Source organism: Vicugna pacos, chromosome 27 (assembly GCF_048564905.1).
Source record: "Vicugna pacos chromosome 27, VicPac4, whole genome shotgun sequence".
NCBI classification, from domain to species: domain Eukaryota; kingdom Metazoa; phylum Chordata; class Mammalia; order Artiodactyla; family Camelidae; genus Vicugna; species Vicugna pacos.
Window position 1 is genome coordinate 8,384,019 of NC_133013.1, and position 25,128 is coordinate 8,409,146.

At 42.9% G+C, this 25,128-nt stretch overlaps 1 protein-coding gene across 3 annotated transcripts in view; it reads left to right on the forward strand.

Annotated features, from left to right (window-relative positions):
- CERS3 (ceramide synthase 3) overlaps nucleotides 1-25,128 on the forward strand; it is a 99,689-nt gene that overhangs the window by 69,023 nt on the left and 5,538 nt on the right. For all 3 annotated transcript variants that reach the window (XM_072950688.1, XM_072950687.1, XM_006211494.4), the window contains one exon: nucleotides 4,682-4,835. In XM_072950688.1, the coding sequence (XP_072806789.1) occupies nucleotides 4,682-4,835 (154 nt within the window). The remainder of the gene's footprint in view (nucleotides 1-4,681; nucleotides 4,836-25,128) is intronic.

A 25,128-nucleotide genomic window follows, 5' to 3' on the forward strand; every position in this document is an offset into this window, starting at 1 on the left:
GTTTGCAGCCCATAGTCTGGTAGTCACGTATCCGTTTGGACAGATTAAAGGCCAGTGGATGGAGCAGAGCCATCCTAGGCACTGAGGGATATTCTCTGTGAAAGGAGAGATTCCACAGGGTCTGTAACTGTACAAGCATTTGTGTGTTCACACATGTGCCGGCACACATCATGCACATGTGCCTGGGCCAGAATTGAAAAGGGCAGATATATTTTGTTTTTTGTCTTCCAATTCTTCTTTTAGCAAAGGAGGAGAAGAAATTGAGGTTGAGAAATTGGACCATTCTTTAGTGAGGACAGTCAGACTCATAGAAGGAAGTCCTGAAAATGTAACTGCAGCCCCTTAACAGCCGTCCCCAGGGCCGCGATGGCTACTCCCTCCCAGGAGTAACTCCTCTCCGCTTCCTGGACCTCCCATCCCTTCTGTCCTCACGCAGAACAAGGTCCCTACTCCTGCTGAGCCTGCTCCCCCTCTCCAAATCCACTTCCTCCTTCTCCCTGCCAAGCAGAAAATCCAGCCAGCTCAGCAGCACCCTCCCTGGCTGTTGCCCTCTCGGTGTTACTACCTGTGCCCTCTGCAGTAGGAAGGGGCGTGGAGGGGGAAGGTCGTCACCGCCTTCGTGGTGGTAATGGTAATGTCTTGACCACCATTTTTGAGTGCTTCCACCTTGCTGAGCTCTTCCCATTTGTCAACTCACTTAACCCTCCCAACAACCTGACGAAGTGAATGCTGTTTTCATTTTACTGAAGAAACTGAAGCCCAGAGAGGCTATGCAACTTGCTGAAGACCATGGGGAACCCACGGTCCAAATCCCGCTGGCTCCGGTGCCTGTGCCCTTGACCTCTCCTCTCTGCCAGGGCTCGGCTCTCTCTGAAGACATTCTATCTTAATGGCAGTCGCTTCCATTTCTAGGACACTACAGTTTGCAAAGCTGGCTGTGTGTTTCTCTGCAGCCTCCCAGTCGGAGAGGTGGGGTTAGTTCTACCCAGGGAACTGGAGGTGGTACAGGTTACCAGGAGAGGAGACAGCAGCCTCAGCCCTGAAGCCCAGCTCTGACGATTCTTTGTAAGACCGGCAAAGTTTCCCAAAGCTCTTCCAAGGAAGGCTGCGCCCCTGACCTTGACTTTCAAGGTCAGCAGGAGATGGCTACATTCACCTCTCCAGCTTCACCTTACATCACCCTCCCGGCCACTCCTGTCCCTGAAGCCACACTGGTCTTCTTTTAGCCCTTGACTTTTCTGCGATGCCTCCACCTGACGGCTTTGTACATGTCGGCCCCTCCACCTGGAACCCTCTTTTCTGTGTCTTCCCTTCAGCTGGAGGGAAGAAGGAAACTTCAGTTCACTCAGCACCCTGAAATATGCTCCCTGTCCTTTTCTTTCTTTCTTTGCACGGACCACTGTGAGCTTGATTATATGTTTAGGTAATTATTTGCATTCTCTGGTAGAATATGTAAAGGACATATTTTTGAGTGTGTTCCTTTGTTAATTTTGACACTGACAAATTCCCAGTAGGGGACCAAGTAAGGGGCCAGGCCCTGGGCCAGGTGATGGGAGGATACAGAGATGCAGGCATCATGGTCACTGCCTTTGTAAAGCTTGCCAGCTAGTGAGGAGTCAGCTCGTACAACAGCTGTCACTACCGAACACTCTAAGGAAGCTGGTAGCAGGGGGGCCTAGAGGCAAGTTATAAATTCAGAGGTGATCAGAATAGCACAGAGATTTTGTCGTGGAGGGGTCCATGCTCTGATAGACGAGAAGAGCTTCAGTTGAAGGGGAGAGGAAGGAGATTCTAGACTGAGAGAGTACAGAAAAAGGCACTCATGCTTAAAGCCCCAGCAAATCAGGACGGCGAATGTGCTTTATGTATATTATTTTCTTTAATCCCTGGGAATGTGGGCATCAGAATGTAGTGCCCTGCTAGTTCAGGAATTTCAGTCTGTCTTATTCAATGCTATATTTTTGGCTCCCACAGAGTGCTAGGTAGCGCGATGGCAGATGCTTAATAAATGTCTATTGAATGAATAAATAGGTATTCATTGCTTCCATTTGACAACTGAGAAAATGAGCAAGGAAATGACTCAAGGTTACACAGAGCCAAGAGTTTAAGTGGTAGAGCCATGGTTTTAGGAAACTATATTTTATAGCATTGAGGGTGAGAAAGACCTCTTAAAGCATGACACAGAGGCTAGCTTTAAAGGAAGCAATTGATAAATCTGGTTACAAAAATATTAAAAAATTGATTTTCCAAAAAAAACATAAAGATTGAAAGAACCAGACTATGTGATGTTACTAAACATGATTACAAAATAATGTCGTTGCCCTTAATACATAAAAAGCACATGGGAATCAACAGGAAATATAAACACCCCAAGAGAAAAATGGATAAATATCATGAAGAAGCAATTCACAAAAGTATAAATCACAGTATAAAAGTATAAATCACCAACGCCCCCATATATATATGTATCTTCACAAGAAATTAAAATATAAGTATAAACAATGTGATGCTGTTTTAGGCAGAGGCTGACAAAGTGCAATGTTGGTCAAGATCTGGGGAAGGAGATGCTCTCATCCACTGGGCGCAAGACTGTAAATTGGTACAGTCTTGCTGGAAAGCAGTCTGGCAGTATACTCCAAAGTGTAAAGTGAATATTCTCTTCGATTCAGAAGTTTAGCTATTCTAAGGAAGTAATCGAACAATGTTATCAAAATGTCTTTTACTTACAAGTAACTCTCACAGTGTTCTTTACAATGTAGTGAAAATTTGGAAACAACTTGAGTGTCTATCAATATAAGGGATTGGTTAAGTAAGCTGTGATATCTATAAATGGATTTCTGTGCAGCTATTACATAGGAGGCTATATGGTAGGGGTTGGCAAACCACGGCTCACAGGCCAAATCCAGTTCACTGACTGTTTATGTTAGTATAGTTTTATTGACACACTGTGACACCCACTAATTGATATATATTGTCTATAGCTGGTTTCCCACTACAATGGCCAGTTGAATAGTTGCAACCGAGACTAAGTGGCCCAGAGGCCTGAAATATTTACTATCTGTGCCTTTGCGGAGATATTTGCTGACCACTGGTTTATAAATATATTCGTTGACATGGAAAGCTCTCTGTAACATATTATTAAGTGATAAAAGCAGGGTACAAAATCACAAGCATAGTGTGATCTCTGTTATATAAAATCACACGGTAATGGGGAAGAGGAAGGAAAAAACACCTTAAAGAATGTATTTTTAGGAAAGATGTCTTAAATTATATTCACCAAACACAGTATGTACTGGGTCACCTGTGAGTTGTGAGGTTTTTGGTGATGTTTACTTAACCTCTTTATATTTTCTGTGATTCCAAAGTTTCTAAAAAAAATTTACATAAGTAAAATGGGTAAATGGCTGTTGTCTTTGTTATATTGAGCTCAGAGTTCATATCATTGCTTTTGAAATTGATAAAGATCTTGAACTGATAACTCAAAAGAAAGGAAACAGAGCTACCAAGTGGACTGTCAAAGGGAACAGCCAAAGATTGCAAATAATGCAAATTGAAATAGTTGTTTTTTTAATTAGCAAATTTTAAAACTCCTTGATACAGGTTGGGGATTCAATGAAACTCTTCTCTCGAAAATTGCTGGTAGCCTTGTAAATTGTTACAATTTTGGAAAATAATCTGGCAAAGTCTTAACAGCTTTTAATATAACCTTGAATTTATATACATTTAATGTACACCTTGGAACAGTAATCTCAGGTTTAGGAGTATACACTAATTGTGGTGATGGTTACACAAATCTATGCATATAATTCAAAGAACTGCACACCAAAATAGTCAGTTTTACTAGACATTTAATTTTAAACATAAAATAAATATATGTATGAAAAAACTAGAAGATAATACACAAAAATTGCAGTATTATTTGTTTAAAATGGTGGTTTCATGAGCAACTTTCTTACTTTCCCTATTAAATGAATAAATTATTTTTATAATTGGGATAATATACTTTAAAACAAACCTATCCAGGAACCCTAAAATCGTAGTAGTGTATGAAGTCTGGGGAGACAACAGATAGCCCTTCATCCTGCAGTTGTAGCTGAAGGCACTGTGGATCCTGGCCACTGAGGGCAGGTCAAATTGTATCCAGAAGTCTGTTTGTGACATTAATAAACTATGCAATTCACTTTAGAAAGTGGAAGTAATAATAGAAAGTTTGCTTCTTTAAAAGCCTCTTTTGTCTGGAAAATGTACTCCTGTAGAATTCCCATTCACTTTTGATGCCAAATAAATGAGATGGTGTCAAAAGGCAGAAATAACACCACATCCACGTGCACGGTCTCGTGTTCTGCAGCCCCAGAAGGGCTAGGGCACGCTCTTTCTCTTTGCGGGGAGGAAACCGAGGTAGAGAAACACTGGAGCGTAGGCAGTGTGGCAGTGAAAATTCCATTTACTTTAATTTTTCTCCCAGGAGGCAGACTGTGTGTGTGTGTGTGTGTGTGTGTGTGTGTGTGTGGCTTGCCAATAATGATATAAAAGATAATATTTTATTTTCTCTTGAGACTTTCCTGGACAGCCTTAGAAATGAAATAAATGTTACATGCCTTGGGAATAAAATGAGTGTTCTCATTGAAAATTCACAAGTCCTTTGACTGTAATGAAGTGCTCTCATCTGTTTGGTTTTCAGGATTTTGTATTGCACGCTGATTCTGCCTCTACACTACCTTGAGCCTTTCTTTTCATACATCTTCCTCAACCTACACCTCATGATCCTGCAAGTCCTTCATGTTTACTGGGGTTACTTCATCCTGAAGATGCTCAAAAGATGTATATTCATGAAGGTAAGGGCTGTCCAAGCCTTATTGCTCTTAACAAATAGATTTCATTGCCACATTGAGGTGAGGCCTACATGGTGGAATATTCTTGTTAATTTAGAGTTAACCAAGTGTTTTTTCTTGATTTGATCATTCTCAATGAAAATTTCTCCAAAACATAGCTAGATTTTTTCATTAAGCAGGTCTCTAAGGTGCTGTTAAGAAATTGCTCTTATTAGAAGACAATTTTTTAAAATTTTTATCCAAAAATTGATGGCTGCTTCTTAAAGAATGTCCTAACAAGTCTAAATTTGCTCCAGTTTGGGACAAGCTTTATGGTGATGGTCGGTGCTGTTTCAGAGCATTAGGTTACCTTTGCTGAGCATCCAGTTTGCATGTAGTGCTGCCCCTTGCGCTTTCGTCTCCTCTCTGACATTTTGTCCATCATTTTGCTATCCTTTTTTTATGAAAACATCTTCGTCTGTAACAAATTAATACTACATTTTAAACAATAGAAGGTTTTTTGTTTGTTTTGTTTTGTTTTGAATTCAGTTCTAGGTTTTAATTCCAAAACAGGGAAGAGGAGGGCTTCAGAAATAAATAAGACATAATCACTGCATTTGGGAAAACAGCCCAGCATCTGATATTCACCTACTAGCAACTACCTATATTGCACAGAGTGTTCTGTGCTGAAGGGAGGGCCCAGAAACTTGCTGTGGACGACAAAAGAGAAATTAGCTGACTCATGGGGACCAGGGGAAATTTCATTGAATTGATGGAATTTGACTGGAACCTCTTAGGCAAGTAAAAGAAAAAAAAAATCAGATCACAGCTTCTTCCTTATCTAGAAATCATTCATGTGAGGGAATTTTAATTAAGAATCAATCTTTCAAGGTGAACACTACCGCCAGCCCACTTTTGGGTGTTATCTAACCCACATGTAACACAGCATTGTATCACGATCAGAATGAGTGACTTGTGTGTAACACGTATGCTGGTAATTTATCTGATAAGGTCATTTTTTAACAACTCTCTGATTAATTAGTTTTCCTACCTTAGTGATTGTGTCTCAAAGGTCATTGAAAAGTTGACAAATGAAAGGGACATCACAATAACTGACCTCTGGATTTTCCACCTTTTCTTAGCTTCTAGATCCAGACAGAGGTGTGGGAAATTGGGCTGTATCTGGATTAATCTCAAACCAAATCCTGAAAGTTTTTAATTTTTTAAACTAAATTACTGACTTGAGCTTGCTTTCCCAAGAGTAGATTCTTCCCTTCAAAGTTGTAGTGCCAAAAAAAAAAAAAAACTTTCATTGAACAGTTCTAGTTTATTAATATTCTAAATAGCTTTTCTGTAATCTCTGCAAAAGTTACTTTATCCCTAAATGATGGATGCAGTTGGAGTCACTGAGATAAGGTTAAGAATTTGAGCAGTTAGTTTGCACATCCAGGAATTAGACAGAAGGAAGGTCACTGAACTGAGCCTGTCCTACCTTTGGGTCCAGCCTTCCTGGCGCTCCTGTCCCTAGGCAGGAACTGTTCCCCTATTAACTGGTGAGTGACAATCATTTCAGGCTTGGAAGGGATCCAGGCAGAACAAAACTTGGAAACCAGAAGATACTCTTGTTTGGTTTCATCATGATTTTCGTATTTCTGATCTCTAATGGGTTGTACCAAGCCTGATTAAAAACCCAGCGGGTTGCAGAGCTGTGGACAGGAATTCCTGATTTCTCATGCCGTACTTTGGAAAAGCTGTTTCCAATTGCAATTTGACAGCAGCAGTGGAGGCCCCCGCGGCCCTGATCCTTGCAGTCCGCATGACTTCAGCTGGCTTGCATGTGCACTCTGTTTTCCATAGCAGTGGCAAAACTGGCTGTGAAATCAGCCTCTTCCTCCAAAGCCATAAAGCCGCCTTTTAAAGAATGCTATTTGAAGGCATAGTTGCATTGCAAAGGGGAGGAGAGGGGCAGAGGCGGGAGCTGACATTTTTAGAGCAACAACGAACAAGTCAGTTTTCAATTCTATTTAATAAATATCCACATTTAATACACACCACAATTATTACTAAGATGACTATTTCTTGATATTTAAAAAATAGAATTGCAGAGGTTGGTAGGCCTTCAAAACCTTTTTTTTTTTTTCAATTTTATAGCAGAGATTGAGAATTTGTCTTTTCAAGTTCTTTGTGCCTGGCAGGCCCCTGATAAGTAGTTTTGAATATGCAAATGAATAAATAATTTGGGGGAAGAAACCATACTGTTTGGGGTAGAAAGTTACCAAATAATTTATTAATCTCTTTATGGTCTCCATGCATTTGCGCAGCAGACTGAAAAAACAGAAGTGATTATACTTCTTAAAAATAGCGATTTTCGGAAATATTCACATCTTGTTTTCCCTAAACAATAGGATTGTTGAATGCATCTGATTAATGAGGACCTTCCACCCTTTGCTTCCGTTGAATACCTTAGAATAACAATATCACTGTAATTTCAGGACACTAACACATACACATCATGGTTAGCTGGCATCTTGCTGCGTGAGAATAAGAGTTGGCACTGAAACTTAACTGGTTCCTATAAACTGGATGATTTTGTGATGAACTACCAGCCCACACATCACATCGGGAAGGATGACGGGCTGACACATTCAAGTTGTCATTCTCTTTGCAAATATGAGAAGTGCTTTCAGAGGAAATTAGAAGCAGCATAACATGCTTTTGTTTAATATTACTTAAGAGAACATGATTATCCTTAGGTTTTTATTTTCTTCTTTCTAAATATCCTGGGTGCTGGCCAACTCAAGCATGTCTCTGTGACATCCTAGACTGGTGCATCGCCAAGATGCGGAGGAGGAGCTGTAGCATGCAGCCCTTAAAGCCAGGCTGGAGAAAGCAGCCCCTTGGCCACGGGCCCTAGCCATCTGCTCTTCCAGGCAGCGTCTCTTAAGTTCGCAGAATGACACTTCGCACACGCTGAACTGTGTTAGTTAAAAAAAGGAACCGCTAATAAACGGGAGGAAGCTGAGGCCTCAACCAAATTCACTCAGTAATTTCATGGCAAAGCCAAGACTAGAAGAACCTCAGTCTCATACTTCGCATTTTCTAATTATTCTTTATTCAAATTCAGGGAAGAAAATAAATAACCCCAAAATTTATTTAAAATACTTGTATGGAGTAAAAACTAGTGAGTACAGAAACAAATCGAGTCATCAGGATTATAGATTAAAACAGCCCAGATCCCTTACTGTTGAACTTTTTAAAAGCTTAAAAAAAGTTTTGTAATCATTTTTAAGTAATTTTTTATTTTTAATAATTTTTACTTCCAAATAAAGCAACTAGGGTAATTGCTAAGAGTACCCGCTGTGTGTGGATTCAGATCTCCGCCCCCTCACTTGTGGCTGTGTGACCTTGGGCGTGTTACTTCTGTTCATTGCCTCAGTGTGCTCACCTGTAAAGTGGGGCTGATGATATTAGTGCCTGCCTGGCACTAAGGATAGGGCTGAATCTTTGTCTAAGGATAAACAGTGTCTGGCACACAGTTAAGCACGTGATAAATGTTAGCTGCCGTTATCCCGGTCGCTATTACAGGTTACTTAGGTTCCTTGTGCCAAATCCCAGAGAGCTTGTGAATTCCAAGTGGCCTGGCAGTTCCGCTCAGTCATGCCCTCTCCTTTGCTTAGATAGCGCTGCAGCTGACGTCAGGTGTCAGAGTGCCTGACCCGCAGCCGGCGGCTCCAGTGAGTTTCCTAAACTGTTTTCTGCCAGTTGACTTTTACAGCTCACATTCTAGATGATCCTTTGTGACACAGTCTCTCATATCGTAGCATGCTGGGGAAGAAATAGAAAATCTGTAACTTCTAAGATGCCTTCAAGTCTCTTCTGTTAGTAGATAATAGTGGATGTAAAAACTGCCCTTTGCGGCATGAGATGTTATAAAAATACCGCAAAGACAGACTACTGACATAGTGTAATAAAAATGCTATCAGTTCATGTTTCCACATTTCTGAATATTTATATAGATTAGTTTAACAATCTGTTCAAGAAACCATAGTGGAATTTGTAAATTTGCAGTGATAACAATTAAAACATTGCAAAGTTGCCGGGCTCAAAGAATTTCAAATTTGAACATCCTTCCACACTACACCTTCAGCTCAGCCACAAAAACAGAGAATCCCATGGGGTTTTAGGGCTGGGAGAGACCACTAAATGTCCATGAGGACAGCAGGACCCTCCTCCAGGCCTTCCTGCCGTTCTGCAGCTCACCACTCACCCCCACAGAGAAGGTGGCCCCTCGCAGGAGGAAGAGAGACGAATGAGAAAGGACATGACTCCCCCGAGGTCACACAGGAGTGGGGGCTCCTGAGACATCCCAGCCCCTGTGGCTAATGCCGGCCTTTCCACCTCCCCAGCAGTCGTCTGTGTGCGTTCACATGCTTCTCTGTGTGTGTCTAGTGCAGCATAGCTCAGTTCCCACAAACGGCATCATCTTCCCATTGACTTTGCTCAATTACCTTGCAAGTAATCAGTTAATTCCAGCTCTTCCTAGAGGGTGCTCTTTAGAGCATCTCATTAAGGATCTTCCCATCGGGGGATTTTCTGGCTTAAATCAGTCATAAACCTGATTTGTTTTTATAAACCTGAAAGGGTAGAGTTGTTTAAAGAAATCAAAGTCAACCAGGCAACCATCTGAATGGCTCTAAGATAATAGAAGAGGAAATGCACCATGAGTGAGAGGCAGGCCCACACATAAACTGGCCTCTCCCAGCTCCCTGCCACCAGCAGAACTCCTGTTGCCTTGCCCTCCCCTGGGAGGCAGATCGTAAACCCGCCGGTACAGCCAGGGCACCAGGGTGGTTGCTTGGGAGGAGACCCAATCTCACACCCACAGTTTCAGTTGGAAGCGGCACAGAACTGGAAGGAGGGGTTCACCTGCCAAAAGGGGAAACGGAAATTGTAGAATAGATAAACAAGATTACACTGTATAGCACAGGGAAATATACACAAAATGTTATGATAAATCACTGAGAAAAAAATGTGACAATGAGTGTGTATATGTCCATGAATGACTGAAAAATTGTGCTGAACACTGGAATTTGACACAACATTGTAAAATGATTATAAATCAATAACAAATGTTAAAAAAATAAAAAATAAAAAAAATTGACTTTAAAAACTAAAAAAAAAAAAAAAAGGGGGGGGGGAAACGGAGGCTCCGGGGGAGAGAGGGACTTCCCAAGGCCAAGCTGGTCAGGACCGCAGCCCACACAGGGACCTTCTCAGTAAATACCTCTTTTCTACACCAGGACAACATTATCCAGGCATTTTCTTATACTGCTGTGATCAGTATCTTTTCCCAGGCTATGTGGAAATACCTCTGTTGTCTTTTTCTAAAATGCTGCTGCTCCTGTCGGCATAGTCATTGTGGTGCCCACCCCCAGACGCTGCAGCACCTCGTCCTGTGGCTGATGACAACAGCGTGTCTTTCCAGCTCTTAATTCCAAGCACTCAGACCTCTGATGGAGAAAGATGATGTTAGGATTTTTAAATAAGCGAAAGAGGATTTTATTTCAGTTCTCTTCAGTCCATCCTCTGTTCCTTTGGAACTCAGCATGGAAAGCAGCTGGGTGCCAGCAGCTGAGTGGGGACTTCCCTCCAGGAGATTTTAGCGGCTCGGTGTCAGTGTAGGAAGGACAAACCCCCTCCCCTGCAATTGCCCATGAATTATTTAATTATATGGTGATTTTCCATACTTACATTGTCACATATTGGCTTCCTTTGTACATACTCTTAAATTTTGTGTCTTATGCATTTTCTAACAATGGTTTCCAAGATCCTAGCCTTAGAGGTACTGGCCTGCTCAGGCCATTTGATTGACAAGAAATTAACTGAAGCTGTTGTAAAAATAAAGGGACTTGTTCAGATGAGCGCTGGCCTGTGAAAGCATTTTTGAGGATAGCAATGGCCTTTCTTCACCCCAAATATCGACCCTCATGCTCTCCTGACCGTATTTTGCTGAAGTTGAAAAGGAAGGTGAGGAATAGGGAAGACCCAAGTAAAAAAGAGATGAAAGGAACTCTGACATCTGCTGTACCCATGTTTTTCGAAATAATTTCACACACTCAAAAAATGGAATGAGTTTTTATATAATCCTGAAAGGAACGGATACTCTTCACTTTATTAGTGGAGAAACTGACACACACACACGTTTCACATGGAACTTGAGTTTCTGTATCAGTATCTGCCTCAACAAGGGGACAAGCACAATTCATGGCTCATTAATAAATCTACACATTCACACCAGAATGTGAAAACTTTATTGATGGGCTCTTGGGCCAGAGAGATTGGTGAGAGCAGGTGTGGGGGCAGAGCGCAGCCTGGTCCACTCTGTCCCTGTTAACCTCCCACAGGTTTCCGGGGCCACGCCCCTCCCTGTAACCACCTCCCGCCCCTCCTGCTCATCGGAGAGCTCTCTGTAGCACACAAGAAGCCTTATTCCTGAAAACTCATTCCATTTGTAGGAAGAGGTAAAGCAAGCCCGTTTCTAAAATGTTTTCATTTTGATTTGTCACATGGGCTTCGGCGCCAGAATGGTTTACGGCACAGGGGACTTTATCCGTGTTCTGTTTGGGGAGAAGCAAGCATGCCATCGGTGGGACTCCGACTCTCAGCGGGGCTGTGTTCTGCAAGTGGTGTCTCCTTGCCACCTGTGGCAGACTCAGGAAATCGTACGGTGAGCAGCCCTGGGCACGCGCACGCTTCCCGTGGCTCTGAAGCGCGCTTCGCGGGCCTGCCTGCGGACGCCTCCTCAGGGTTGCTCCGGGCAGCGCGGGCCTGTATGTACGCGTCGGTGATATGTTCAGCGTGAACCTCGAGTCCCTGGCCAGGTCTTCTACGGGAATAGAGTTGGCTGTTGTTACTCATTTGGCTGGGTCGGGACCCCTGACCCATCTCTGGAGTGCCCCACTGAGACCTGGCCACAGTGGGGACACAGGCCAAACTCCATGCTGGTCCACATGGTGGCCACAACAGGTGACCACTTACGTCATGATTTGATAGAAGCCAGCCAGCCTCCCTGCACGCCCGGCAATCTCTGTACGCGCTGCTCTGGGTGCAGGTTGGTGTGGAGGGAGTGGACAAAGCCCAGCCCCTGGTTGGCCCCAGGGTCTCGGCTGTCCAGGGGGAGGAAAAAAGAAAAAAAGAATAATGGGGGAGGGCAAACCTCAGTGCAGGCCTGGAGGACACCTGAACCAAACTTTGCCTACTTTCTGTAGCCATTGTTTCTTCCCCATAGCAGTTGTGAGTGTGTGTGTGCGCGCGCGCATGTACGTGCATACATAGAAGGCTTTCGGGGACACTCTGGGATTCCACACATGTGAGGAAGTGAAGGAAGCTGGGCTGGGCAGAGGGAGAAGTTAAACTGTGATGCAGTTGCAACAAAGGCCTCATCCAACCCTGCAGGGAGCTGAGAGCTGGGTGGCCCTTCAGAGATATCCCAAGTGGAGCAGAGGGGCTGGATCTCTGTGCCCCAGCCTTAACCTGTCACTGGGTGTGGGTTGCCCTCTGGGGAGGGGGCATAACTCTGGGCAATGGAGCTCCCTTCAGCCAAGGATAACACCGGAGAGAGACACAGCTGGGCGCTCCCGCAGCTGGGCAGTTATTGCCATGGTCCTGAAGGGGCTTCTGGGCTGAGCACCACGGTGTCCATGCAGCCTCCTATTCTGCCTCCCCTGTTCCCAGCCTAACACCTGCCCGTGCAAGGAGGCTCGCATTCACCCTCCGTAGGGAGGCAGACTAGGGGTCGGAGGGTACAGGCTCCCAAACACTTAGATGTGAGGCCTTGGAAAAGTCATTTGTTTGTTTATTTTTTTCACTGTGTTTTCTTTCTTTCTTTTTAATTGAAGAATAGTTGATTTACAATATTATGTTAATTTCAGGTATACAGTAAGGTGATTCATATGTTTAATAAGCTTATACTCCATTTAAAGTTATCACAGAGTAATAGCTCTGTTTCCCTGGGCTGTGGAATACATCACTGTCGCTCATTTATTTTATACATAGTAGTTTGTGTGTCTTACCCACACACCCCATCTCACCTCTCCTCCCTTCCTTCCCCCTACTGGTGACCACTAGTTTGCTCTGTCTGCGGTCTATTTCTATTTTGTTATATATATATATATATTTTCATTTGTTTTATGTTTTAGATTCCATATGTAAGTGATAACATATAGAGTATTTGTCTTCCTGTCTGACTTACTTCACTAAGCATAACGCTCTCTAGGTCCATCCATGTTGCTGCAAATGGCCGCATTTCTTGTATTTCTTTCTTTTCTGCAGGATCCTAACTTTTACTCTCCTGTTTCCTTCTTCCCCTTCACTGCTCGTCCCCAGGCACCACTCTCCCTGTACACCTGGGTGTCTCCCACAAGCTCTGCGTCTCTGAGGCTGACACTTCCTGTCTTGCAGACTTTGGGGCCCCTTCTGTTTATCAGCGGCTGTGAACTGCAGGTCATTTACGGCTTAACTTTCTCTTCCTGGGGCTGAGTTTGTCTGTGCTTCTTCTAAGTACTTCCACCTTGCTTATTTTTTCCAACCTCCCCTTCCCCACTTCCCCGGCCATAGGCTAGAAGGCTGTGGGCTCACTGGAATTTGTACATTTTTTTCTTCTTCTTAAAGATAAGTGAACAGTGTTCTCTTTTCTCAGTGTTCTCTGTTTCCCAGGAAAATGGAAGGTGTGGTCCCTGTTGGCTCTATAGTTGTTTTGAAGAGTGAGGGAGAAATTTGGAATCAGGCTGCCCTCGTTTTTCAAACCCAGAAGTCCTCAAATACATCATTTGCAAAGTTAGGTACCTAAAGTGTATTTAGTAATAGATTTCTTACCACAAACTGTGCAAGTAGTCTTGTTATTGTCTCAGTTATAAGCGCCGCATAGTGTGGCGCAGAAGCACGTGGTAGCCCCTGATACCAAGCATCATTCTCTAACACCACCCCCGTGGCTCTCTGTTACTGCAGCCAAACGTCTCGGGTCCTTTCAGGCTTACCCCCTAAGGTGCGCAGCGGAGTCTTTTCACCTGACCACTCTCCTGTGTCACTTTATCCAGCTTCTCCTGTAAGTGAGCACCGGTTTCCAGATATGGTCCAACTGATACAAAGTCAAGCAGGTCTGGTGTCTCTTTCTGTAAAAAGTATGCTTCCTAGTTTGGTATTGAGCTGCTGGTGGTCACGTTATGTTGTTCATACTGAGCCTGAAAGTGATTAAACCCTCTAAGCCTTTTTCATGTGAGCCAAGCCACAGTTCCTCTGAGGATTGTCTGGTGACGAGCGTGATTTTTGTGGGAGTTACATTCCCTCTTGTTAAACGTCATTTTGCTTGATCAACTTATCAAGTCTTTTATTTAAAGAATGGGAAAGATGACATTTGGTGACAGTGCCTACACGTTTCAGAGGACCTTTTGTCTAAAAGGCCTATTAAAGAAATTTAGGATTTTTCTATTATGGAAAAAGTCTTTTTTTTTTTTTGCCTGATAGTATATTTTAATCAGAGGATTGTAATCATATTTGAGTTTAACACAGAGTAAGGTGTACTGCTCACACCCAGAAGATCTCCCCAGATTTCCATTCTTTGTTTCACATCAGCTTGCTACATACTGGCTATGTTGACTGCAACTATGTTGACTGCAACTATGTTGACTGCAACTATGTTGACTGAAATGGCCTGTAGAGCCTTAAAAAAATACTCACAGCCAGGTTCTAGTTCAGACAAATTAAATCAGAACCTACAGGGACTAGATCCAGACACTGGGATTTTTGACAGTCCTCTTCTTCCCCCAGCTTAAGTGATTCTACTTTGCTTGTCGGGTTTAGAGCCACTAGAGCGAGTGGGGAAACCCAGCTGTATGTTGTGGTGTGTGGGTGTGGGTGTGGGTGTGGGTGTCCTCTGTGCACAAGTGTCCATGGAGTTCCCTCCGATTGCTGGGTCTGCTTTCTAAAAGGCAGAGAGAGCTGCACTCTTCCCCGCACTGTGGCGGTTGCTGATGTGATTTCAACAAATGCCCTCATCTTGCGAATTTTAGCAAGAGCAGTAGAATTCCTGTTACAGAGATACTCTCTGCTGAAAAATCCTTACAAATGAAAAGTCAGACTGTTGAAATAGCACTTTGGGATTCTTTCCTTTGTAGAAAAACAGAATGCTCGGGAGAATTAAAGACATGACTCATTTTACAAGATGACTTACTAATTATTTTTACACAACCATCCATTACACAAAATGAGACATATCAGTAATTTTCTGTTGCCCTTCTGGACTAAAAAGACTTATGACCTAGAGTTAAGGAAGTCAAAATTGTTTGAAATCATGGGATTTTAAAACATGAAAGACTCGTAGGCAACCCTCTGCTTCAACTTCTTTTTACAGAGAGCAGCAATCTAGAAAGGGTCTGCGGCCTCACTAGCCACCTGCCGATCGCAGCGTGGTACCTGCCTGTGAGCCTAGGCATCACCCAGGGCTGGTTAGACACGCAGCCTCTCAGGCCCCTCCAGAGACATTGCAAATGAAGGTCCAAGAACCCTAGGTGATTCAGGTACACGTGAACATTTGAGAAACACTGGTCTAGAAATTTCATATTCCAGATAACAGGAAATGTCCACGTATAGCCAGGTTTCAGAGAATCCAATTTAAATTCAGTGCAACTCCTTTGAGGAGGGGAAAAAAAAGGAAAAACTCAGCTATTTTTTTTTTCACTATGACCTTGTCAACTTGGATAATAAGAACTAATATAACAAAAAGGAATGTATTTTGATAGTAGTTCAGAAAATTGAACCCTTTGACTGAATGCATTTCTTTTTTTTCCCCCTACAGTTAAAGCTAAAAGTTTGCTTTCAAAACAGCATAAAGTGCTTATTATATTGTTCTTTGTTTCATTGCCAACTGTGGATTTAGATGTGGAGCCATTCAAAAAGCAGTGGGACATCATGAGTCATTCACGACCTCCTGGGCTTTGACATTACTGTAAAGCCACAGATTCCCGAACACAGAGTTTAGTTCAGGCATTTCAAAAGCACGGCTCTGCAATTCTATAGATGGCATGGCTGCAGATGTCACCCCCAGAGTGTGTGAAAGTGCTGTGGCAGAGATTATTCATAATTTTATCCTATTAGCATTAGTATGTTTTTTTCTCGGTGTCAAAGTTTATCTTGTTTGGTAATTTTTGCAATAATTTTTTGAGGGCTGCTGACCAGGGCCAGCTACTTACTTTCACTAATAGGCAAATCATGATTAATTGATAAAGAGATATATATATATATGTATATATGTGTATATATATGTATATATGTGTGTGTTTATATATATATATAGTGGGATCTTAAAATATAAGAAAAAACTACACAAAATAAAGCTGAAAGCATAGGTATCATCAGGCCTTGCCTTTATATTTACTGTGCTCCCTTTTTCTGTGAAAGTGGTAAGTTGTGTATTAACTGAGTGATGCTGACAATGTTACACACATGCATCACAATGCAGTGCAGTGACTACTGATGGAAATATGTTCTCATAAGATCCAAAAGATAGTGACAGGTTTTGGTGCCATGTCATATGAGGATCAACTAAAGGAAATGAGAATATTTAGCTTGAAGAGGAATTAACTTCAGTGTTTGAAGGAAGGACACAGACCCCTTTTGGATAAGAAGGCAGATTTTCGCACCATATAAAAAAAAGGAAGCAGATAATGGATTACTGGAAATGCACAGGTAGGAGAATGTGCATCGTTTCCTCTGCTTATTAAACATGCCATGTCAGCATCAAGTAGAAACTAGACTGGCTGCACTTACAAGTCCCCCCAAACCTGGAGGCCTGTGGGCGCTGTTCCCTGGGTAACAGCCCCTCTACATCTGAGATGCTGCCCCTCCAGTCCCATCTCTGCCATTTCTCTTCTGGACTGTGGCCACAGCCTCCTATGTGCTCCGCCTCTGACCACCCTGGATTCTTTCTGACCGTTTCCACGCTGCAACAGAGAATCCTGTTATATACAAACCAGTCTCCCCATGAGAGCGGACGTTTTCTGAGGATAGGCACTTTGTCTTTTTTTTCACTGATATATTCCCAGTGCTTTGAACAGTGGCACCTAATGGCTTCCATTGGAACTTAGAAGTAACTTGGAACCTCTGACCATGATCTATTAAATCCATCGTCTGGTCCATGCTGACTCCCTGACCTCGGCTTAGGTCATGCTCCTTCTTTCCTGCCATGTTTTAGCTGCACTGGCCTTGCTGCTCCCTGAGCATGCCCTTTGTACATCCTGTGTCTTCTTGAAATGTCCTTTACTCCATCGTCCATGACCGTTTCTTCTTAACCTTCAGGTTGCAAACTTTGAGTTCCATTTCCTTAGCAAGGCCTTCCTGGTATCACCCCCATCTAAGTGAGATCCTCAATTTACACAGCTTGGTATTCTCTACTTCATAGTGCTTATAAATGCCTAATTAAATGTTTATTGTTATGTGTTTGATCTCTTAGGGTTTGGCTCTTTCAATAGAATGTAAGTTATTTGAAAACAGAGATCATTGTATCTCCATGCCTTACAGAACGCACAGGGACTCAAGAAATAATTTTTGAACCAGTGGTCTTCACTTGGGATGATTTTGCCCCCCACACGCCCAGGGACATTTGATGACCTCTGGAGACATTTCTGGTGGTCACAACTGACATCTAGTGTACAGAGACCAGAAACACTTACTACTAACCCTCCCACAGTGGGCAGAAGAGTCCACACAGAATTAACTGGCCAATAATGGAAAGAGCACCCAGGCTGAGATCTCTGGAATGAATGAGTGAACTCCTCTCTCTTTGGTTAATTTCACTTTGAGATTGGTGGTGTTCCTAAATTATTCCTTGCTTTCCCACCTGGCAGTGTCATCCTACACAAAGAGAGGTTAGGTTTATGCAAGAACAGCCCAACACACTATTTCTTGAGGATCCAAGCTCGCCATAATGAACCCGTTAGCATTTCTTCAGGTGGAAATATTGGCAATCTGTATTACTCAGGTGATCATCAGAAATGGTTGTCAGCCATTTCCTTTAGAAATAAGACAACTGCATTTGGAAAGTTCTGCTGGATTGAGAGAATGAGATTGTAGCTAATTGTCCCGTTGTCACTGAGAGAAAACGATGGCTTTGATGGCATGCTTCTGCCAGTGGCTTCACGGCCATGTGAAGTGTGGGCTGGGACAGGCACTCCGGGGGCGGCAGGTGGACCGAGCCGGACAGTCGTTCTTCATTCGCACTACTTCACCTAGTGACTGTTCCTCTCTCGCTGCTCCTTCATCTCTGTAAATGTCGGATCTAAGCCCGCAGAACCGTCCATATCCTGAAAGCAGTCGATTCTCACCTCCTGCCCTGTGCACACACCTTTCTCTCCCAGAGGCTACACAGCTTCTCATCTCTGGTTCAAGCCGGGCATTTATGAGGAAGTCTTCCAAGGTTGCTACTTATTGAAACACTGCCTTCAGCTCTGTAGTCAGTCTAGGACAGTCTCCTAAGCTTCATCACCTCAGGCACCAGAGAAATCGGTATTTGTACTGCACACTGGGATAAACAGGTGGGGCTCCCCAAAGCAGGAGCAGACTGGGGCTGTGCTGGTTGCCCCAAGGCCTGAGAAGATCAGTATCTCAGCATGTCTTCAAACCCTTTCCTGGCACGTCAGTTGGGAAACACTAGTGTGGAACAGCCCCACATACTATGGCTGTGCAGCTGTGACCAGTTAAATATTTCCTTTTGAAAGTGGGCTGTTGAATGGAGTTGTCTAAGAGCAAAGCAACTGTCTATCCCGAGAGAAGGGCAGGCAAGATATTTTTGAATTTTCCTTAATCAGAAGTCTTGCCAAAATGGCAGCCCAGCTCCTCTGAGCCGTGGGACGGGCACTGTCTGGCCGGAGCTGTCTGGAGGGGCCATCACAAGCCTTGCAGGGCAGTGCTGCAGGGCACCGTGGGTCAGGAGAAGTCTTTCCAGACCCAGCCCTGTGCGGCTGCATCTCCAAGGGCCAGCTGGGAGGCACAGCCCGGCTGACTGCCGTGCTCCTGGGCTCTGAGGCCCTGGGCAGGGACTTGTCAACAGGCCAGTTCAGCTCAGAGTCTGAATGTGACCGGAGAGATTAGATGCTTTCTGGAGATCGCTGAAGACAAGAGCACAGGGGTCTGCATCAGACAGCCCCTCCGAGTGCGCTAAGCTGGGAAACAAAGTCTCCCACAAAGAGCAGGACCGAGGTGGCCTGGTGGCATTTGCCCGTAGGAGCTGCGTGAATGGTAGTGCCCTGCTGGAGTGCCAGGCTGGGGCTATTTGGTGATTTGGGAGCTCTAAAGCCCTTTTTAAGACCAGTAACAAAGTCTCTCTTCCACAAGTGACTTGTTCCTCATTCTTTTCACCATCATTTTGTGTAACCAAGGGGAGTTGCTGGGGGGAGAAGGGAGGTACTTTTAAAACACCTTGCAAAAATTTATATTCATGCATTTCCAGTTGCAGAATGAATAATACTGTTAATAACGTATTCCAGAGGACCCAGGTCATTTCTGGAGAACGTTCAGTTGAAAACTAGGTATCTTTGCTAATTCCAGAAAGAAAGTTATCTAAAGTTATGAGAACAGTAATACACCGTCTGTAATGGTGCTGCTGACCCTTCCGCGGGGGAAGCGGGGCGAGCGGACAGTGGGGAGCACGTGCAGTGCAGTGAGCCATGGCCTGTGTGAGGACCCTGAGGACCATGAGGACCATGGCCTGGAGCTGCAGCCCTCTGGCTCCTGAAGCCCAGATCCACACTCCATTCTTCAAAGATTTTGGATCCTTCTTTTTGCATGCGTTTTCTTAGGCCCTTAAAGATTTGTGGAAGGGTTCAAGGCCAGCAATTCACACTAGACCAGTTCTACAGGCCCAGGGACGACTAAGAAGTGGGGAGGGGAGGGGAGGGTGCTGCTGTGCGGAGACCGAAGGGAAGGGCAGAGCAAGGAGAGAAGCTGGCTGACTCTGGGAGGGAGGCTCTCTGCCGCTTATATAGGCCCAGTCTCAGCAGCCCGTCAAAGCTGGCAGGTAGAGTTCCAGAAAACACTGTGGCCTGACCTTTGGCAGCTGTTTAGATTCCTTGCTCCCCTAGAGCAAGCTTGACTTGTTTTTTATTTCTGTTAAGTGTTGTAATTACTGGGAAAGGTTTGCCATTGTGAAAAGGTACTTTGCTGAATACGGGTTGTGGTTTATATCTTAAATTTTTCTGATTTCAGCTGATTAGATAGCCTTATTTTTTCTAGCACAGCTTAGCCAGTGTTTTTTCAGAACTGTGGGTTGCAGATCATTCATAGGTTGCCAAATTAGTTTCATAGCTCTTCTCTTAAACAACACGGAATAGAATAAAACACATCAGTGTTTGCCTCACCCCTAGGTGCCCTTTCTCTCCCAGTACTTGCGCAGACAGCTCCGGCAGGGGTTTGTAGAGCACTGTGGTTCAAGGTGTCTAAGCTTAGATCAGGGTTTTCATCCTGTCTGTCTCTCATAGCTGTGTGGCCTTGTAAAAGTTACTTAACCCCTCTGAGCCTCATTCTCTTCTAAGTACACAGAATGGCAAATATGTCCTGGGGTTGGAAATGATGTCGTTCATACTAACTGCTTAGTTCAGTGCCTGGCACATGGACATTTATAGCACGGATGTTTGTAGCAGCTTCGTTTATAACTGCCAAAACTTGGAAGCAACCGAGATGCCCTCCAGCAGGTGAGTAGATACATAAACTGGGGTACGTGTATCCAGACAATGAAATATTCTTAAACAGAAAGAAATGAGCTACGAAGCCGTGTAAAGACAGAGAGGAACCTTACATGTATATTACTAAGTGAAAGGAGCTGATCTTAAAAGGCTAAATACTGTATGATTCCAACTATATAACATTCTGGAAAAGACAAAACTATGGCAACAACAACAAGAAAACGTCAGTGATCAGGGGTTGGGAGGGATGAACAGGAAGAGCACAGAGGACTTTTAGGGCAGTGACTGTTATGTTATAGATAGCACATACAAGATGGAATTGAATATAATGCGAGGCTTTAAAATATTTGAATACCATTCAATGTCCAGTTTACATATTCAGGTTTGTATCATATGCAACCAGCTCTACCCCATCTGACAAACTTTTACTACCCAGGACATCCTTTCTGAGCCTGACTCATCACCTCGGGCAGTGGTTCTCTGTTCTGCTGGACCCACGTCTCCTTCACTAGCCTGAAATTAACTTCCTGGGTAGCATCACTTACCTATAACCATAATTTCAGAAAGCAATATAATGCCATGACTATAGTAAAAAAGAAGTAAGATGAAAGCCATTTCTGATAAAACATGCGTTTCATGTAACGTGTGCGTGACTACACTAGACAATGTGCTGAAGTCGACCCGTGCTGTGCTTGCTGGCATGTAGACTCTCCGAATGGGGCAGCTGCGAATGCAGACGGACACAGACGTGTCGTGCTGCAGACTCGCATGCCACCAGGAGGGTTGCCATTAGTGGCGTGGTTTTCTGATACTGTGATGTTCTGAACAAAATGAAGTATAGTCTTCCTTTGATTCAGGTACATGGTTGCATTCCTGGAAAATTGAGAATATATTAAAACCATGCAAGAATTCCTGTGCTTGAAGGTAAAATGGAATTAGGTTGTAGGCTTGGATAATTAAAAAGGCAGATCTGGCAGGACACCTGGGTGTCATACACATTATAGGATGAATGGCATCCCTGGCCAATGGTCACTAAAAGTCGTGCCCCTCCCAACCTCTGTGACCATGAGGATGCCATGCATTTCCAAAAGCCTCCATACGGTCCAGGATCTCTTCTTAGAGGTGACAGTGCAGTGTTGGAGGAGGCTTGGGACAATGAGGAGCATCCTTCAGGACGAGTTTATTTGTCAGCTAACAGCTCTTCAGGTACTTGGAGAAATGAGTGGAAAGATGCTAGTGTGCCTTTCTGGAGAGAAATTAGTTTCTTTGTTCTAATCAAATTTCCCTTTGTTCCCTACAAAAATCTTTTGAGGAAACAAAAGGAGACCCAAGAGTCATGGTCCTGAAAGCAAACATCAGCCAAGCATGACCCTTCCCTGAAAGGCTTTGTCTGCAGGAGAAGCACTCTGATCCTGACTCCCAGAAAATCACGGAAAGATTGCCTTTCTTTGTTTCATCTCAACCAGTGATATGCCAAGTTTATTCCTTGTGTTTACAGTGAGCCTTGTTTATTTTGAGACCCTTTCTGTGTTGCTGTGGAAAAGAGCAGAATGTACAGAAAAGAGCCCATGAAGTTGCATTACCATGATGAGGACAGCAGAATGTGTGTACGTTGTTTTCTGCTTTTAAGCTACATTGGCATGAAGATTGTACACAAGGAGGAATTTGGTTTCATACACCCCATGACTCTGCTGAGGTGGTCAGTTTTAGTCTGCAGGTCGCAAAAGGGAAAAGTTAAGCTTATGGTTATGGATGTCAGCTTGAAAAATGATGTGTGAGGAAAGCAGCCTTCACTGTCTGTATTCTTCCTTCTTTTCTAGCTGGGTCTAATAGAGATGTTTGTGAACTGGCTTAGCGGGTGAGAGGTCACGTCCAACAGTGCCTTGCACACAGCTTGTGTTCTTGGTGTTGTTTCAATAATTCATACCATCTTTATTTTTACAATGAAGTCTGATCTGTAGCATCTGGCATCATGTACCTTCCTCAGGGACAGTGTTATTCTTCTGGGAGTTTTCCTCACAAAATTCCTTTGAGATCACCTTGAAGAAGAGGAGAAGCGTGTAACTCTTAATTAAGGGACTTGAAGGAGTCCTTGCATAGAGAAAATAGGAAATGGTCTATTCCCAACAAAAAAGCTGTCCTGACAACCAGAGGGGCCACACGAGTAATACTTCACGTAACAGGTGTTTATTGGGAAAACCATAGTGGTTTTAAAAATACTTTTTTAAGTTTTATTTTTAAACTTATCACTAGTCGAATTTATTTTTTTTTCTGTTGGTATACAGGCCTCTGAATTTTAACACCTATGCAGATTATTTTTATATAGTAGTGTGCACCTGTTAATTGCAAATTCCTGATTTGTCCCTCTCCCTACCACTTCACCTTTGGTAACTATAAATTTGTTTTCTACTTCTGAGAGTCTGTTTCTATTTTGTGAATAAGTTCATTGTATCATTTTTTTAGATTCCACATTTAAGTGATAGCATATGATACTTGTCAGACTTACTTCACTTACTATGATAATCTCTAGGTCCACAAGTATAGGTTTGTGTAGCCATCACTGTAATCAGGACACAGAACAGTTCTGTCACGCCCCAAACTCCTTCCTCCACCCCAGCTCCTGACAGCCACTTAGCTGTTTGCCATCCCTAGAGTTTAGTCTTTTCAAGATTGTCATGAAAATGACATTAATATGTCACACAGTAGGTAACCTTTTGAAACACTATTTTCATTCAGCTTAATGCCTTTGAGAGTCATCCAACTTCTTACAAATGTCAACAGTTTGTTGCTATTTATTAGGAAGTAGTATTTCATTGTAAGGATGTACTATGTTTATTTTTTTACTGGGTGGAAGACATTGGGGTTGTTTCCAATTTGGGGCAATTATGAATAGAGCTTCTGTAAGCATTTGTTCTGTGTGAATATAGATGTTCGTTTTTCTAGAGTAAATAGTCGGGGCAGGATTTCTGAGACATACAGTCTGTGTATGTTTAACTTTATAAGTAACTGTCAGACTGTTTTCCGAGGTGCCTATACCGTTATGCATTTCCATCAGCGCGGTATGAGAGCTTCTGCCAGTCACTCTGCCTCCTTGTCAGCACTTGCTATTCTCAGTATTTTTAATTTTAACTATTCTAGTGGGTTTGTACCTGTATCTGATCATGATTTTAAGTTGTATTTTGCTAATGGCTAATGATGTTGAAAATCTTTTCATATGCTCACTTGACATCCTGTATCCTTCTAGAAGTGTCTATTTTTATATCTTTTGCCCATTTTAAAATTAGTTTGGTTTTTTTCTTATTATTGAGTTTTGAGAATTCCTTATTATCCACACAAATAGGATAGGGGATTTGCAAATATTATCTCTCAGTTTGCAATTTATCTTTCTATTCTCTAAATAATGTCTTTCACAGAGCAAAAGTTTTTCATTTTGATGCAGTCCAGCTTAACAGTTTTTTTTTTTATGGAGTATGCTTTTTTGTGCCATGGCTAAGAACTCGTCACTCAGCCCAAAGCCATGGGTTTTCTTCTGAAAGTTTTATACTTTACATTTAGATCGATGATCCGTTTTGTGTTAACTTTTGTATAAATTTACTTTTTTGCCTATGGGTTTCTAATTTCTTTACAGCACCATTTGTTAAAAAGACTGTCCTTTCTCCACTGAATTGCTTTTGCACTTTTGTCAAAACTCAACTGGCCATATTGGTATGGGTCTATTTCTAGATAGACCCATCGATCTATGTGCTTACCCCTTTGCTAACGCCACTCAGTCTTAATTACTGTGACTTTATAACAAGTATTAATATTGAGTAGTTTGAGCTTTTCAATTTTATTCTTTTTCAGACGAGGCCGGGCACGTTCAGGGTGGTCTGGCCGTAGGCTTATTCTTCTTTTTCATAATTGCTTCAGCCATTCTAGCTCCTTTCCCTCTTCATATAAATTTCAGCTTGTCTATATCTCTAAGGAATCTTGCTAAGATTTTAACTGGTATTGTATGTAATTTATAGAACAATTTAGTGATCGTTAATATTTTTATTATATTGAAATGTCCAGGCCTTGAATATAGTATATGTCTCTTTGGTTATTTAGATCCTTGATTTCTTTCATCAGAGTTCTGTAGGTTTTACATGCAGATCCTATACACTTTTGTTTTTTGAAACTATTGTAATTGTTACTGATTTTTAAATTTCAGGTTTAGTTGGACATTTCTAGTCGTGTTATTTTCCTAGGGCTGCTGTGACAAACTACTGCAAACTTGGTGGCTTGAAACAATTGAAACTTACTCTTTTACAGTTCTGGAGGCCAGAAGTCTATAATCAGTTTTGAGCAAAAATCAAAGTATGGCAGGTCTGTGTTCCCACCACACACAGGGGAGAACCTGTTCTTTGCCTCTTCCAGCTGTTGGTGGCTACCAGCATTCCTTGGCTTGTAGCTACATCGCCCCAGTCTCTACCGCTGTCTTCATATTGCCTCTACTCTGTGTCAAATTTACCTCCACCACTCTTATACAGACGCTCGGGATTGCATTTAGGGCCACCTGGATAATCCATGATAATCCCTCATCTTCATCGTATCTGCAAAAACTT